At 39.8% G+C, this 15,874-nt stretch overlaps 1 protein-coding gene and 1 long non-coding RNA gene across 2 annotated transcripts in view; one reads left to right on the top strand and one right to left on the bottom strand.

The window, feature by feature from the left end:
• Window positions 1-15,874, top strand: part of LOC133267033 (uncharacterized) — a 107,841-nt gene that overhangs the window by 77,510 nt on the left and 14,457 nt on the right. The gene's annotated exons all lie outside the window — the stretch shown is intronic.
• Window positions 2,637-15,363, bottom strand: LOC133270048 (inducible T-cell costimulator-like). The gene is given in 7 exon segments (XM_061454880.1): window positions 2,637-4,703; window positions 5,203-5,293; window positions 5,908-6,020; window positions 7,457-7,795; window positions 9,247-9,285; window positions 15,247-15,319; window positions 15,322-15,363. Coding segments are annotated over 6 exon segments (696 nt in total). The 3' UTR covers window positions 2,637-4,703; window position 5,203.

Genomic DNA, 15,874 nt, shown 5'->3' with positions numbered 1-15,874 from the left:
CAGTGTTTCAAATATCTTTTTGAAAGAACCCTAGGGCAGCAAATGTTGTGTCTTCACAACAGGGGGAAAAGGAATATTCCCTTGCAAGCCTTTGCACAATCCAGACATTAAATCCTGGCCTCAATTCTGAGAGATGGCAACAAACTATATAAGCTGCAGTGAAACTCGCTCCTGCAATGCACTGGGACAGAGGATGAAATATCATTGGTGATGGTTTTGCCAAAAGTGTACTAAAAACTGGGAGGACTGATACAGGATTTAGTATTTGGAAGATGTTCAGTATTTCAAAGTTGTTAATGTTTTGCAACTTTTAAAAATGATTATGCCTGATATGTGCAGCAGCTAAATCTTTCTTGTTGATAATCAGAGTTGATTTATCTCTCTTTAAAAATTGATCTTATGACATACAAGATCTTATGACTCCCAGGAGGAATTAAATAGCTTAAGCATAATCATTTAGATGAAGTTCACCCTCTGGCCTCTTCTTCGTATCTCCAGTTCATACCTGTCGAATTCATTTTGCCAGAAAAGCTGTTTAATCTTTCCTGTTCCTCCCTCTTCTTCAACACCCCCACACACACACACACTGAATTGAACTCATAGTCATAGCACATAAATAAAAAAACCTCAACATTTTACCTCTCAAAGAAATGGGAAATTTTTAATACAGGGTAGACTACTATAGCAATGATGGACTGGACCACTCAAGGGACGTGGGTATACAGAATGTCTCATTGAAGTTAAAGTCAAACCAAAGGCAAGGACTTAGATCCAGCTCCCCAGTAGTCTTTGAATGGACAGAAGTCCGTACCAATTGGGTTAGTAGGGACTGCTAAATCATTTCAGTGACCTGTATTTTTTCCACTTTTATTATTGTTGTGTTGCATGGATGTGTTGTTGCATGGATGCTGTGTTGCATGAAACTTATAGATTCAAATGCATAAGTCACTTTCCACAGTGTAAAACATTTTATGAATAGCAGTGTACAGTATCTTCAGTACAGATCCACATTTCAATTAGTTTGTTTGATTTACTCTAGTTCGAGAGCCTTTTTCCCCAGCGTTAAATAAACTTTGTCGAAGTCTGTAAGAAGTATGACAGAATTTAAAACTACTTGAACTCTGAAGTTAAAGAAATACCTGTACTAAGGGAAAAGAGTCCACAGCGTTTCATAGTGTCATTTCATTCGCTAGTGCTATATATTGACTAGGAAACTGCAATCTTAAATCGAATCATTAAATTCCACAAGCATTCAGATTTGGGTTCATAATTCAGGCTGGGAAGAAAATTTCATAAAATACATACTGAGGTTTGGATTTCAATCCATCTCAAGCTATGCAGGTGTTAAAATGATGATATTCTTGTCATTCATCCTTCCTTAAATTTTTGAGTAGCTGTAGTTGTCATCCTTAACATCTTTCACCTGTTCACTTTAGATCATTGTACCTGTTCAGCAAGATTAATTTTGCTCAAGTTGCACATTTTTACTTCAAGTCTTAACCTTCAAGAAGATTGAGTTGTTCTTTGCTATACATACCTATTTGGTTTACTGACTTACTGACTTCATACACTCCATGCTGGCATGAACTGGGAAGATCTGAAGAGCATTACTGAGTGTAAATAGGTGGGGGGTGACTTATAGCAATGATAAATCTGAAAGGATGAAAGCATTTACTGATCCTAAATCTTATGTTTCATGTTGTAAGACAGAAACTGGGTTTACAAGAATACTGTTATTAGGGATTCAGCTCCTGGAAAAGCCCAAGCCAAAATACTTTTTCAGTCATGTTCCCCACAAAGCAATAGAGGACAAAGATGGAGAGGGACAGATTGTAGAACCCTCCTTACAGACTGTCCTATAATTGTAAACTTCGCATTACAGTCCTAAACGTGGCGTATCACTCCCCACACTAAACCATTATGTAGCACACAGAGAAAGCATAGGTTGAGATTGTGTCTTAGTAGTTTATTTTACCCTCAAAACTCTGATTTCCCGGAGGTTATTTGGACATTACTCATATTTCTGCTTGTCTTGAAAGTGGATTTTGTAGAAGAGTTGGCTGAAATACTCTTATTTGATTATTTTCCTGCTAAAATAGTCTATTCCCTAATCTGGAAGTTTCCAAAGAGAGCTTTTACATTTTGAAATGCTGTCCTGTTAGAATATCAGGCTTTTTTGTTTATTCTTATTGACTCCTTATTTGTTTTCCTTTATCTTAATGCTTTCTTGTCACACAGTCTATACCCTCAGCTCATGTGACTTTTTTCACAGGTTTTTTGTTTTTTTTTTCTCATTCTGCCATCCTTTATCTTCTTTTGATTTTGAAGTATTGAAGAATGGCAGAAAGAAACTGAAAAATGTCCAAAAATAATTGTGAACATTATCTGTTTCTGGCATAGGGGATTAAAAAAAAAATACAGAAGGGATGGGACGATACAGAAAAAGGCTTTATCTTAAAAATAAAATGAAACAAGCGGATCCAAACAGTGTCATTGCTTCGGTGCATTGGAAAAGATAAACATTTTTGGTTTTAACTTTTTCAGTGTTTTTTTTGTTGTGGGTTTCTTTGGTTTCTTTTTTTTTCCTTAGTCTTTTTCCTGTTTCCCATTAAGCTGCTATTCAGGGATAAATTGCCCAGTACTCTCTCCCCATTGCACTGTGGATTTTATAGAGCTTATTTCTTTAACACAGCATGCATGCATGAACTTTCTTATGGACAAATGTCGCATAAGAAGAAAACAGTTTATTAAAAATAAAAATCTTTTTCCAAAAATAAAGCAGTGACAGAACCTGAGATTTCAAAAAGCTTTGTTACAATGAGTATAAATCATTTATCTCTCCAGAGCAGAATGTATTTTGAACTACCTTGCTCAGACTTTCATCATTTGTCCCTTATCCAGCAGCGTCTCAAGGCAAACCTCAAGTTTTTCTCTCTTTCAGAAGCTCTTTATTCCATGAAAATCCTTCTCAGTCTGTTGAATGGTTCCAGGCCATAGGACTCTCCTCTGTCACACAGTATCTTGCAACCGGCATTTCTCTTGGGCAGTAGAAGTTAGCTAGTTATTTTCACCAATAATTTTCAAAGGCAATGCTTCCAGGAATAGTTTTTAAATGGTGAAATCAGTGTATTTGTGGATGTACAGAGGAAAGTTCTGTTTGCTGGGAAGTTCAAGTAATTTGGCAAAGGTTATGTGGCAGAAGGACAGGAGAGAATGTAATGATGTTACCCAGCATACCAAGGTGCCCCTCTACATCTCTGCCTAGGAGCTAGTTCTCTAAGCAGGGTACTGGCTGTGAAACTTGCAGTCGCCACTTCACTTGATGCTTTAGTCATTTCCCCTTTGCTTAAAGTCATAGTTAACAGTTTGCACCCTGCCTCTACAATATTTCTTAGAATTTAGGTGTCTGTAACGGAAAACCCTGTTCCAGACATACCAGCTTACGTTCTCTTCATTGTCAATCCCTGTTTGCCCTATCAAATTTGAAATCAGCCTTCTGTTTGCCAGACAAGCAGGCTATGTATCTTTCACAATAGCATCCTCTGACTGATACTTGTTTTCATAATGAATTGCAGAGATACTCAAAATCAATGCACTGATCTGCTTCCAGCAGCCCAACAGTATCTGGCAACAGGCAGGCTGGGATTCCCAGCTGGTCATTTATGGTCAGAGTTTTGACAGATTTCACAAGGAGCATGAAGGATTGATCCTTTCATTCATACTGAAGGCTCTGAGCAATTTGAGGCAGGTCAAGCAACCTCTGAACCCACCAGGGAAATGGTAAAGGCTTTATGTCAAACCACGAGAGGGGGATAATTGCAATGCAGAGTCCATGAATACACTGGCCTTGTGGACTGTGTTATATTTGTGCTGCAAGACATGTCAAGAGGAGAGGCTGTGCCTCCCAGTTTAGGGACGGATCTTGGAGGCTTGAACTGATTTAAAGAACAATTGCAGCCTTGCAATATATTCCTCTTGTAATACATTCCTCTGTTATTACAGGAATTCAGAATTTAATTAAATTAAATACAAGGAGTCCCAAGGTGTGCATGCCAAAGACGTATTGATAGCATGAATTTGAAAACTACAGCTGCGCACACCTGAGGTACCATGTCACAGTGAAGTCTCTGCTGTGCTCTCTCAGGTTTTGTTCCCCTGCTGTCCCATGGCTTGGTGCAGGAGAGTATGTGTGCATTCCACACTCTCCCAGCGTAGTGAATTGATACGAACATACTAAGCTAGCCCTAACAAAAGAGCATATGCAATACATGGACAGTGCTTCACGGCTGTGCCACAATGAGTGGCATTGGAGGTAGGTTTTTTATTTTGTCCCTGGTGGAAAATTTATCATAAATGAGACTGTAGAAAATAAAAGGTCCCTCTGTAGCAGTACTACACAAATCTATTTTAAAGCAAACTCACTACATGTTCTTCAACTAAAAAGCTGGCATGTTTAACACATTGTTAGCGCTCCATGTACAAGTCAGTGGATCAGGCAATGAGCCAGTTTTGCTCTAGGCACACAAGCCTCGACCAAACACAGCTCAGAACAGTACTAAAGTGGGTGTCTCATGGCTGAGCCAAGGACCATCATGAGATCTCAGGGAGGCTGGGAAAGGTGAGGAAATGCTGATTTCCCTTTGTCCAGGTTCAAGTAGCTGGAAACCTGATGCCAGAATCGCCATCCCACAAGCAACTTATACCTGGAATAAGAATGGAGAATTAGTTATATGCAACCCTCAAACTTCTGAATCAGTCCAGATTCTTATTTTGCGCTGTATTCAAGGCTTAAGTAGCTTGGAAGTTCCTCATTCTCTACAGATTATTGCCCTTAGCCAGGAAACGCAGTAAATCTAGTAAATCACTTCCCCAGAGATATGCTGGGTACCACCCATCATCTGAAGAGTCTGAATGGGACAGTTTCACATCTTTTCCTCGCGCATAAGTTCATTACTGTGCACTGATGTGAAGCAGTTGCCTTTCTAGGAACCAGCCCACCATTCTGATTCAAAAGATTTCCAGAGATCTTGCTTTCCATTTCAGCTGCCTGCTACATGGCAGCATGAACTCCATTATCAAGCCATTGCAACAATCTCATCTGCTCACCCACCCACCTAGGATCAAGGGGAGACATAGCCCTTTCCCTCCCAGAGAAAGCCGTGCAATAGGTAGAAGCAGAGCTACAGCTAGGCTTAAGACAACCTTAGATTCTTGGGGTTTTAGCTGCATTCACTGCTGCCATGGGCATGTATTCACTGTTGTACTCATGGGACTTGGATTCACACTGCTGATTCTGCCAACAGAGAGAAAATGCCATGAATATAATTTGTGGTCATTGTGGTCGCTGACCTCTGCCACATCTGCCTTTATTGTTTAAGTAGGGCAGTTACTCCCACTGTTTTCAGTGGGAATATTTAAGTCAGAAGAGACAGGCACTCACATAGGAAACTTGGAATAAAACAAACTGAAAATGAAAAACACACATTGTCCAAAAGAATAATGAATGTCCATGGTCTCTTCCCTGAGCCAACTGGTTCTTTGTTTAAGTGCTTTTGCTCCAAAACAGTGCTGGAATTGCTCCACTGATGATTTGTTTCCCCTTCTTGAAGAAAACAATCAGGTGAATTGGTTACCAAGGTAATTTTGCTGACCTGTGCAGCATTTCCTCTCTTTCCTTTGATTCCCAGCTCTTTAAATTAATAAGCAATTCTGTCTTAGAAAAATTAAATCTGAGCTGCTGAATGACTGAATTCCAGGGGTAAATTAACAACTCAGCCTCTTTGTCAAAAACCACATCATGTGCTGAGTGAGTATGTGCCTGTCCCATGTTCTAAATCTCATTAAACCAAGTTCCCCATCCATGACCTTTGGAAGGAGGGTCCTGCAGAATCTCATAGACTTGCTTACCTTGTTCCAAAGGTAGCAGGCTATGACACAACAGACACAAGAAATCATGGCAAACGTGATCAGGCCAGTAATTATCCATGGTGTGAGTCCCATTGAAATGCAATCCTCCTTATCTGAAGTTGGGGAGGCAAAAAAAGTCGTTACTGATAATTTGTATTCACTTCCTCCTCCCCCCCCACCACCACCCAAGTTAACTTTCCAAATTTTTTCCCCTCTTCCCTTCATATTAATGCCGTAGCAAAAGTGAGCTCTAGAGAAGGATTTTCCTGAGGTGAAAAGCCACCTTGGAAGTGTGTATTCTGCAGGAAGCAGGACATTACAGTTTCCCAGGAAGGGTGAAACTGTTGGTACACAGGGCTGAAAGTGTAGACTGAAAAGAAACCAAACCAGGTCTGAGAGCCTGATGGTATTTCAGATGAGCAAAGCTTACATGCAGTGAATACTACAGGTGATTTAAAAGGCAGCATAGACAAAAGAAAGGCAGTCATGTTTGGATAGGAAGGCAAGCTGACGGACACAAGATTGCCCTTGCCCAGATCAGGGAGAAAATATGCTAGGGCATGAAATATCTGGCAATAGCTATGAACATCTGGCTATCTATAAAAATGGAAATGTACAGCTTCGGGAAACACTGCAGACAAAAAGGGATGCCACATCTTAATTCTGAGAGCTGGTTTACGTTTAGAGAAGGCTGAGAGATAATTTGACCCAACCACATAACTGTAGCCTTAGCTTTTATCTTTGTTTAGTCCTTGTGTTAAGAGGTAGGAAAAGATAGCAAGGGAAGGGCAACAGGCAGTAACATGTTGCAACTGGACTATACAGAGAACCAAGAAGAGGTATGAGCAAAGCCAGTATTAACTCTCTTCACTTAATATACCAAAGAGTCACTGAGTGTTAGGCAATTAAAAATTAAAGCCTATATAGTGAGTCTTTTGAAGTTAGTCCAAGCCCTTCTTAGTAAAATGCAAAAAATCCTCAGCAGCTGTCAATCTTTTCTGGTCTAAAAAGGCTATAAACTTGAAGGCCTGCTTCAGAGAGGTGAACATAATCTTCACATCAGTGTGGCGTCAGAGTTCCAAATACCACTACTAGCACAGATATTTGACAGCTGTTTTGTGTTTTAGTTGTTGGGGTTTTTCTTATCCCAGGCACATAAAGATAGCTCCCAGGATAGATTTTTTTTCCTCTGGCTAGAAATAATCTTAACATTTACACTCAGCAGCCTGTAAAAAGAACAATGGGAAATTTGTGCTGCAGGCAAAGGTGGGACTGCAATACTCCAGAAGATGTTTCGCTAGCTTCCACAGCACCATGCAGAGCTCAGCATGGCCTACAAAGCCTGCCCAAGAAGATGAATAACTATGGAGAGGTCCCACTGAGCAATCTGCCAACTCAGCTCCACTGTGACCAGCCCCCTGCTAAGTAATCTTAAACTGTCTTAGAAATATCTGTGCAAAATCTAATCACATTTTTCACTGCAGCATAGCTATGTCCAATGTCTGCTTATCAGTAGCCTGAAGTGAGGGGAGAAGAGAAGTAAACTTACCTTGGATGTACAAATAGGTTTCCTTCAGCCGGCACTCTATATAAGGAGGGGGTAAGAACTTCTCCAGGCAGTAGGTATACATGTCCATGTGTTTTCTTTCCAGATTTTTGAGGATGAAAGTGGTGCTGCTTTTTGAATGCATTGTCTGACAGTAGGTGACATTACTCTTGGGGATAACATTCCCCTCACTCAAATGGAGTGCACAGATCTCCTTCTTTTCATGCCCTTTGAAGAGGGTCATGCTGAATTCACTCACATTTTTGGGGTTGGGGAATATGAACCTGAAGTTTCCATTTTCAAATTCCACCATCATTTGGGAGTCAGAGACATGAGGCTGATCTGAAGACATGAAAACTATAAGTATAGTCACTCACATAGCAATGAAAAGAATCCCTAAAAATGTTAAGAAACTCATTTAAACAAAGCAAGTGAGCCATGTGATTGAAACTTAAGGCATGTAGGTACTCAGAATAGTCTGGCTGTGGAAAGCAGTCTGTACAATGAGATACCAGTGCATTATTCTGGTCATGTCAGGCATTACTGAGAAAATAAATAAGACCTGGCCTATTGTCCACTGTAAGGCTGGAGAGTCACTGTTAGCATTGGATCAGTGAGTTACTTGAGAATGTTCAAAGGCCGCCTTGGACAAAACACTATATGGACATATAATCCTTGCCTCAGATGGATTATCCTAAAACAAGGTGGGACAAAAATTATCATCTCTGATTTATGATTAATATTTTGCACCCTAATGATCATAGAACCACAGAATCGTTTGGGTTGACCTAAAAGACCTTTAAGATCATCCAGTCCAATCATTAATCTAGCACTGCCAAATCCTCCACTGAACTACATCCCTAAAAGCCACATCTACACATCTTTTAAATACCTCCAGGGATGGTGACTCAACCACTCTTCCCCAAGCCTATATAGTGTTGCATGGGCTTATTGTGATTCAAGTGGCACTCAGCCTCTTTGAATTCACAGCTTATTGTGATCTGGCATTCAGCCTCTTTGAACCTCATACAGTTGGGCTCGGCCCATTGATCCAGCCTGTCCAGATCCCTCTGTAGAGCCTCAAGCACGTCAACACCCCACCCAACTTTGTGACATTTTCAAACTTCCTGAGGCTGCACTCGATCCACTCACTCCTCCAGATTATTTATAAACATAACAAAACTGGCTTCAATATTGAGCCCTGGGGAACACCACTTGTGGTCAGCCGCCAACTTGATTTAACATCATTCACCACAACACTTTGGGCTGGCTATCCCACAAGTTTGATGATGTAGCTGAAAACTTGAAATGGGATGTAAACACCAAACTCCTACAGAAGTGCATTAACCACAAGACATATCTTTCTTTTCTAGAGTAGATAGTGGTCACAGGCATAACATGAAGTTTAAACCTAATTATTTAAATGGCCATAGCACCTTTATTACTAACAAAATGGGAGGAGTAGAAGACAAATATCTCTGTGTGCATGTACCTACATGCAATCAAAAAATCAAGTTTGATCTTCCCCAAAATTGTCTAAAACCTTTGAGACATTGTGCAAATCTCATTTGGCAAATTTATTGGAGAAGATAAAGAAAACAAACTGACCAACCACCTCCTGCTACCTCACAGTTTGACTTTGTAAATCAGCAACCAATAGCATGAGAAACTCCCTCAGACAAAAATATGTTAAAGTGTGCTGTAAAAGAATTACTACTTTTTCATTTGAGGTCAGTATTTTCTGATCTAGAAAGGCATTTTAAACCATTAAACAAATTATGCATGTATCTTACCTATATTTTTGCACGGTCTTGACGAGCAGCTGTCTGATCCTGAAAAATACAGAATAGTTTTCTGTTTAATATTCAAGAAGAGAGATGCAGGAACAGAAGCTGAGCCATGCAATGTTAACATGCTGAAGTTATTTTCCACTTTGTTTCATTAGCCTATCTCATCCTGTCTGTGCTACACTATAGAATCTTATGATGTGATAAATGGGAAAAATAGGAAGTAGGAAAAACACAGTAGAAAGACAATGCAATAGGTACGAATTGTTACTGATTATACATATAGCATTTACAAATTCTTAAAACACCTCCGGAAAGTGATAGACTTAATTCATAAATAGAAGCCAAGATGAAACTAAAATTTCCCCCAAAGGAAATCTGCCCCCAAATAAAAAAGCATTTTTTTTTCACTTCTTATGAATCCAGAATCTGCACTGAGCCAGAATTATACTTTGCTTCCAAACTAAAGTGCTCATGTTGGTCTATGTTCTTTCTGTTTCCCCCACTGCTCAACACTGTACCAAAACATCTTATGGCACATCCAGAATGCGTATCTTGAAGATGCTCCAGTACATACAGCAAAAAAATATTCAGGTAATGCTTACAGTTCTGTTCCTTTTTCAGCAGTTTTTCCCCTTCATGATTATCAAACTGCATTCAGTCTATTGTGCATAAGCAGCCTCCGTTACAGAAGACAAGTGGTTCACAACCCACTGTACTGGAAGTGGAATTTTCTGGCTGCATTGGTGGCATGTACTGCTTTGAAATGGTTTGTATGTCAGTACTGGCAGCATAACACAGCCCAACAGGGTTTTATTAGGAAATTTTATTTTTGTGGTGCCCTAAAATTCAAGGTACAGCTCAGTACACAAGTAGAAAAAACCCTGTTATCTGCTTTTTCTGTTTTCTGGTAACCTGAGTAAGTTCTTCAGAAACTGCTGAGGTTGAAATACACCCTACATCAGGATTTTATGATGTTAAGGAAATACAGGGCCAATATTTAAACACTTTGATGCACCATCCTATTCTTGTTGATACTGCTATATCGGTAGTCTAGATCCACACAAAGTCCCCAACTGTGTCAAGTGTCACACAGGATTACCCAGTAGAAATAATCCTTTTTCCAAGGCACCTGTTATCTTTGACATCCAGCCTGCATATGCACAGGAACAGATTATTCTCATTTGGGTACTTCTGTATGCTCTCATCTCTTTCTGAACAGAGCCAATCTTTTAGTGTCCATGCTTTTTCCTTCTTTGAATTCTTGCTCCCCAATTACTACCACTGGCAAAGGCATTGCAATGAATGATACTTGTTTAAAATATTTTTAGTGTGACACACAAGCTAATGGACTTCTGGAAGATGCTTTGTGATGCTCAGTTGGAAAGCAGTAGCAACTGTTACCTCTTTTTGATTGATTTACTCTCTCCTAGTTATCATATTCCTGGTTTACTGTGCATGGTCAGCACCCTTATCTAATTCAGCAACAACTATATAAGTGTGTCATAACAGAAGGGGTATTTGGCATCTTATACCACTGGTGTGAAGATAAGACAGATAAAACACACATCTCACCACAGTGAAACAGAGCTTCGTCTTCGCCACAGTGAGATAGAGCTCTAGATACACTGAATGCACAGACACAGAAAGTGTGAGCCCTCATAATGGCATATAGTGTGAAAAGCTGAAAGCAAAGGTCTAATAAACAGTTCTTGATGACTTGCATGTTGCATGGTGAGAGAAAACAGCTGCTATGAGAATAGCATTTGAAGTAAAGGTCTTTTAAAATGCTCTGTAGTTTAATGGCATGTAGTTTGGCAACGTATACCTTTTAAATTCTGCTCAGCAGCAGACACATTATTTAGGGAAGAAAAAAACTGTATTGATACAGCAGAAGCTAGGGAGCATGGTGAATGTGCAAGCCAACCTGATACTCTTGAGAAGCATCCACCTGTAGCTGAGACCTCTACATTTGTCACTGGTTGTCTGAGAGGCAGGTGGGGCTCTGTCAGGACAGCTACAGAGGCAAGCAGTGCTATATTCACCCAGCACCCCAGAGGAGTGCAGGGCTACCTTGCTCTCTGTGAAGTAACAGCTTTGAATTTAATTTCTCTGTCCCTAAGAATAGCTATATTTTGCTGTTAGCTAATGAAATTGCCCTTTCATAGCAGGTGGTTTAAAATGTTTGTCAGAGATCATGGTTTTAATCCTTGTTTTTAATGGAAAAGGGCAGAGAGAGGTCATTAAGCATGTAGTTCGTGCGACCTTGTGGCAAGCTGAAAGATCATTTTGTATTCTCTCAGGCCAAGAAGCCTTAACAGTCTATTCTCAAGAAAGACTCAGCAATGTGTTTCTCTGAATGAGCATTTTGGCACATGTGACACAATTAGTATTCCTCTGAAACAAGTGAGTGTGCTTAGCATAGTATAAAGGGACCGCATTTTACAATGAGATCAACGATGCCTGAGATTAAAACACAAAACCATCTACATGGATGACCACAATGGGTGAGATCTGTTATGAATTTCCAATTCACTAGCTGTACTGTATCAGCTCCTAATCTGAATGCCCTCACTGCATACTAAAAGGTGGCTTATTCCCCCTTCCCTGTGCCTGATTGCTGTTCTCCTGTGCCCATTTGTGAGGGTTCAATCCTAGGATGGTCATACAGGCCTGTAACACTCTGTAGTTAATTACCAGACACATTTGGGATGTCATCTGCTAAGTTACAGTCAGTATAAATGTACATTTAGTGGGATGGGAGATAAGAAACTGGAATTTAAACTTCCAGTAATATAAAGAGATTTGCTCACTAAACCTTCCTAATAGTCACCTCAAAAAAAAAACAGGTGGATAAAAGACTACATCACAGTATTGCTGAAAATGAGCAGAAGAACCTCCACTGGGTCAGGAGTAAAGCTGCTTAGATTTGGCAGCAAGGTTCCTTTTTAGTATTTTTCATAAAGGAGCTAATTCAACCACATATGAAGGTTTTGAGACAAGAATAAGAAAATCTTTTATTCATTTCATAGCAGTGTCACACTGTGGAGTTGCATAGAGTTGTTCCTGGCTCACCTCATGTGAAGCAGAGTGTCAAGACAAATGTTGTTGTTCAGATGTGAATCCAAGAGATGAACATGTGTATGAAAGTAACATCTTGCTATGTCAAACTATGAAAGAGTGTGTGTGCACATTTTATGTATGTGTGTATTTACAGTCATGTACATTTCTGTCTTGGTTTCATCTTTACTGCAGCGTGAAAGCCCTTTGGCAGAGGTTTGGGCATTTCTATGATAGTGTGAGTGTACACTAAGACCAGTGGGAGGCAGGTTATTTTTGTTTTAGTGGGATTGTGATTTTGAGCTTTCTGGTTGCTCTTTGGCAGAGCCAGTGCAATTTTAAACATCCATTACGCATTTTTGTCCTAACAGAAGTTTAAAACCCACTTTTGATTAATTTTAAACCTTGGCTGTAGGGTAGGGGAATAGAATATTCCTGCTTGGTTTTCTTGCTGTTTGTTTCACCTGCCCCAGCTCTCAGAAAACTAATCAGCTGATGAAAAAGAAGAGGATAATTTCACTTGGGTGTGTTTGCCTCTGAAGGTGAGCAAGAAGAGTGCAGACCTTGCCTTTAAACCAAACACATTTCTTTTGTTAAAAACAAATGCGTAATGAAACCACACAGTTTTTAAAGTTGCTATAGCTTCGACCTTTCAAGGTCCTCTGAAAGATGACAGTGTCAATTCAGTGTCATTAGTCATATGCTTGAAACTAACATGTTCTTAGCTTTTAAGAATCAAGGAATAAGAGAGGAAAGCCGTGCTTCTGGGCAAAGCAAGTAATGGACAGAATTACTCTAGGAAGCCATTTATAATCTGAATGATTTGTATGGTATAACATATATTGTGAAATAAAGAAACTCTTATAAAACATATCACTGACACAGCAACCATTGTTGATAATATTTCAGACACCCTTCTGAGAAATGACCATGATTTCCTCCTATATTGGGAACAGGACATCTGTGGGTAACAGTAATAATGCTTTGCAAATGTTGGCATGCAAAAGCTCATGTGCAATGTTTCATAGCAAGGGCCTCAAGTGCTATAGAATCCTACAGCTCTGTACTCCCAAACCCCATTGCCTGTGTTTCTCTGCAGGCACCAGAGAGTCTCCATGTTCTTACAGCACTTTCTTTATCACAACTAGGATATAAACTCATAATACACATATACACACATACATCACCTTCTGTGACTTATTTACATTGATAAAAACCCTATCCACAAGTCACAAGTAGGGCTTATAATCACTTAGTCAAAAAAAAACAAAAAACAAAACACAAAACAACAAACAACCCAACCAATCAATCAAACCAACAAAATCTCAGATATTGCTCTCCTTTTGCTCCCAGAAATTCATCATAGTGCTTGAGAGCTCTCTGAAGTGCTGGCTGGTTCTCTAAATGACTAATGTGTCATACATGGAGCTGATCTTTTACAGTCCTTTTCTTTTGAGCAAGAATGATAATAATTAGTACTTTTTATACTGGAAGCACTGTAATGTAAAACAGTTGAGAGATAGATACAATTCTTGTTACAGGCAGGCTCTTTCTCCTGCAATCTCCTCTCCTCAGCTCCCTGATCAAATCCTATCCACCATATATGGAGAAAGGGAAAAAGAAGGGAGAAATGCTGGTACCAGATAGCACAATTGATTGCACCCTTAAAATGCAGCCTATTTCTTCCCACTAGGAATGGCCTAGCTAGATAGCTTCAGACACATGTAAAAGCATATTGGTCGAGTATACCTGCTCAGTTGACTAGCTGAGAAATATTTAACAGAACTTATAGGGTTTTTTGTTAGCAGATTTAAGAATAACTTTTCAAGGAGAAAAGGAGCAGCTCATGTCCCTTCAGAGATAATTATCACCATCCTCCTCCCCTGTGATTTCACCCATCATTTCAATCTCTCTGAAAACTCAGTATACTATTGCTGTATTAGTTAACCTTCAGAAGGGTATCTGCATTGCCTGAAGATCTGGAAACTGGTTTTTATTCAAATGAAAGCTTAAATTCTGTATGAAACCTCAGGAGTACTTAAATTCTACAGGGGGACTTGAAACCCATCCTACATCACTAGAATTTCAGAAGCAACCATATTTGATAGCCTTTGGCATGACCTTCAAGGGAACATGTTCAGATGGTGCTTAGTAACAGTGTGCACTAAATCTCAGGTCTTACTTAGGTGATGCATCATACTAAACCCTTGGGAAGTATACTTACAATAAAAAAGAGACTCTTCTTAATCAGATATTATCTGTATTGCCGTGCCTGCCTGGTAATAGGGGAGGTTCAGAGAGGCTACAGATAAATGTGAGCTCTGATATTTTACTTTGTGTAGCTGTGATAAAACACTGACTCTTGTAAAATGCTACAGCCATGTTTGTGGCTGGATTAAGATCAGTGCTGTCACCATGTGCCTTCTCAACACAGCATTAGGGATGCTACACTTCCTTTTAAGTCATCTGTGTTTCAAGCCTGCATCAAAACAAGCTCTTCCACTCTCCCATGCTATACAGATTTTTAATAGTAAAAAAATTCCCTACCCAGACAAGAGCAGGTTCAATATCAATAACCTGGCTTCCCTTATTAAACCATTTACTCTCATGCTGCTATAAGACATAATGCCCAGCAAGGGAAGCTGGTGGGAGCATTACAGTCTAAACAGCTAGAAGATAACACTGAGCAGATGAGCTAAAAGGTATAAACATTGAAAAAGTGTACTGTTCCGTTTCAAAGCAAATGCCCTGTGCTGGCAGGAATTCTCTTCACACCAACTCTAGCGGCATTAAAGTTGAGAGCAGTCTTTTCGCAGCTGTTTGCCTTAGTTACCTCTGTTCCTCCAACCCTTGCTATTATGGCTCATTTACTGTCTCCCATCACTGGGTGAGTTCTATCCCATAGAGACATCTACTGCAAAGAGAATAATCCAAAAGAGTACTCACCATACAGGGTTTCAAACTGAAAGCAGAGGACACAGAAAGTTAGAGCAACGAACTTCATGCTTGCCTGACAGAGAGGCACCAGCCTTCTGTCTACTGTGAAGATGGGAAAGAATTCATGAGTAGAAAAGGAAGTGGTTTGTGGGCAATGGGGGAAATTATATGATAATCAGAAGGACTTTTTAATTTAACCCCTGACTACGTTACAGCTATGTCAGCATTAGCTGTCGCCCACACCTGTGGAGTTCGCTGCTTTTTCCTACTTCACGGTTTGCTGTCACAGACAAGAAGATGAAAGATTTTCTGACATTACGTTTGATGTTCACTTTTACAAAGACTGTTTCTGGTTAAATCTGTCATGATAGAGGACACAGTCATCTACAGAACACTTCCTGCAGATGGCCCAACTTGTCCCTTAAATTAACTTACAATACATGCATATTTGTAACTGGCAATCTGGTTCATCCGCACCATTTTCAGCTGGTCTTGCATAACTGATGGTGTTGCTCTATGTAAAAACCATTACTTAGTAGGGTAGGAGTCTATTGCATGTCCTGGTCCTGGAATTCATTGAAAGAACTAGTCCAAATTGCAGAAAGATGCCCTAAGCCCTGTGATTTCCCGAAGGCTC

The sequence above is a fragment of the Pezoporus flaviventris genome, unplaced genomic scaffold, assembly GCF_033815535.1.
Source record: "Pezoporus flaviventris isolate CSIRO_AGI_PZ_B2104156 unplaced genomic scaffold, CSIRO_AGI_Pfla_v1 ptg000001l, whole genome shotgun sequence".
Classification (NCBI taxonomy): domain Eukaryota; kingdom Metazoa; phylum Chordata; class Aves; order Psittaciformes; family Psittacidae; genus Pezoporus; species Pezoporus flaviventris.
The sequence above is the reverse complement of the archived record's forward strand: the minus strand, read 5'-3'. Positions and strand labels throughout refer to the sequence as shown.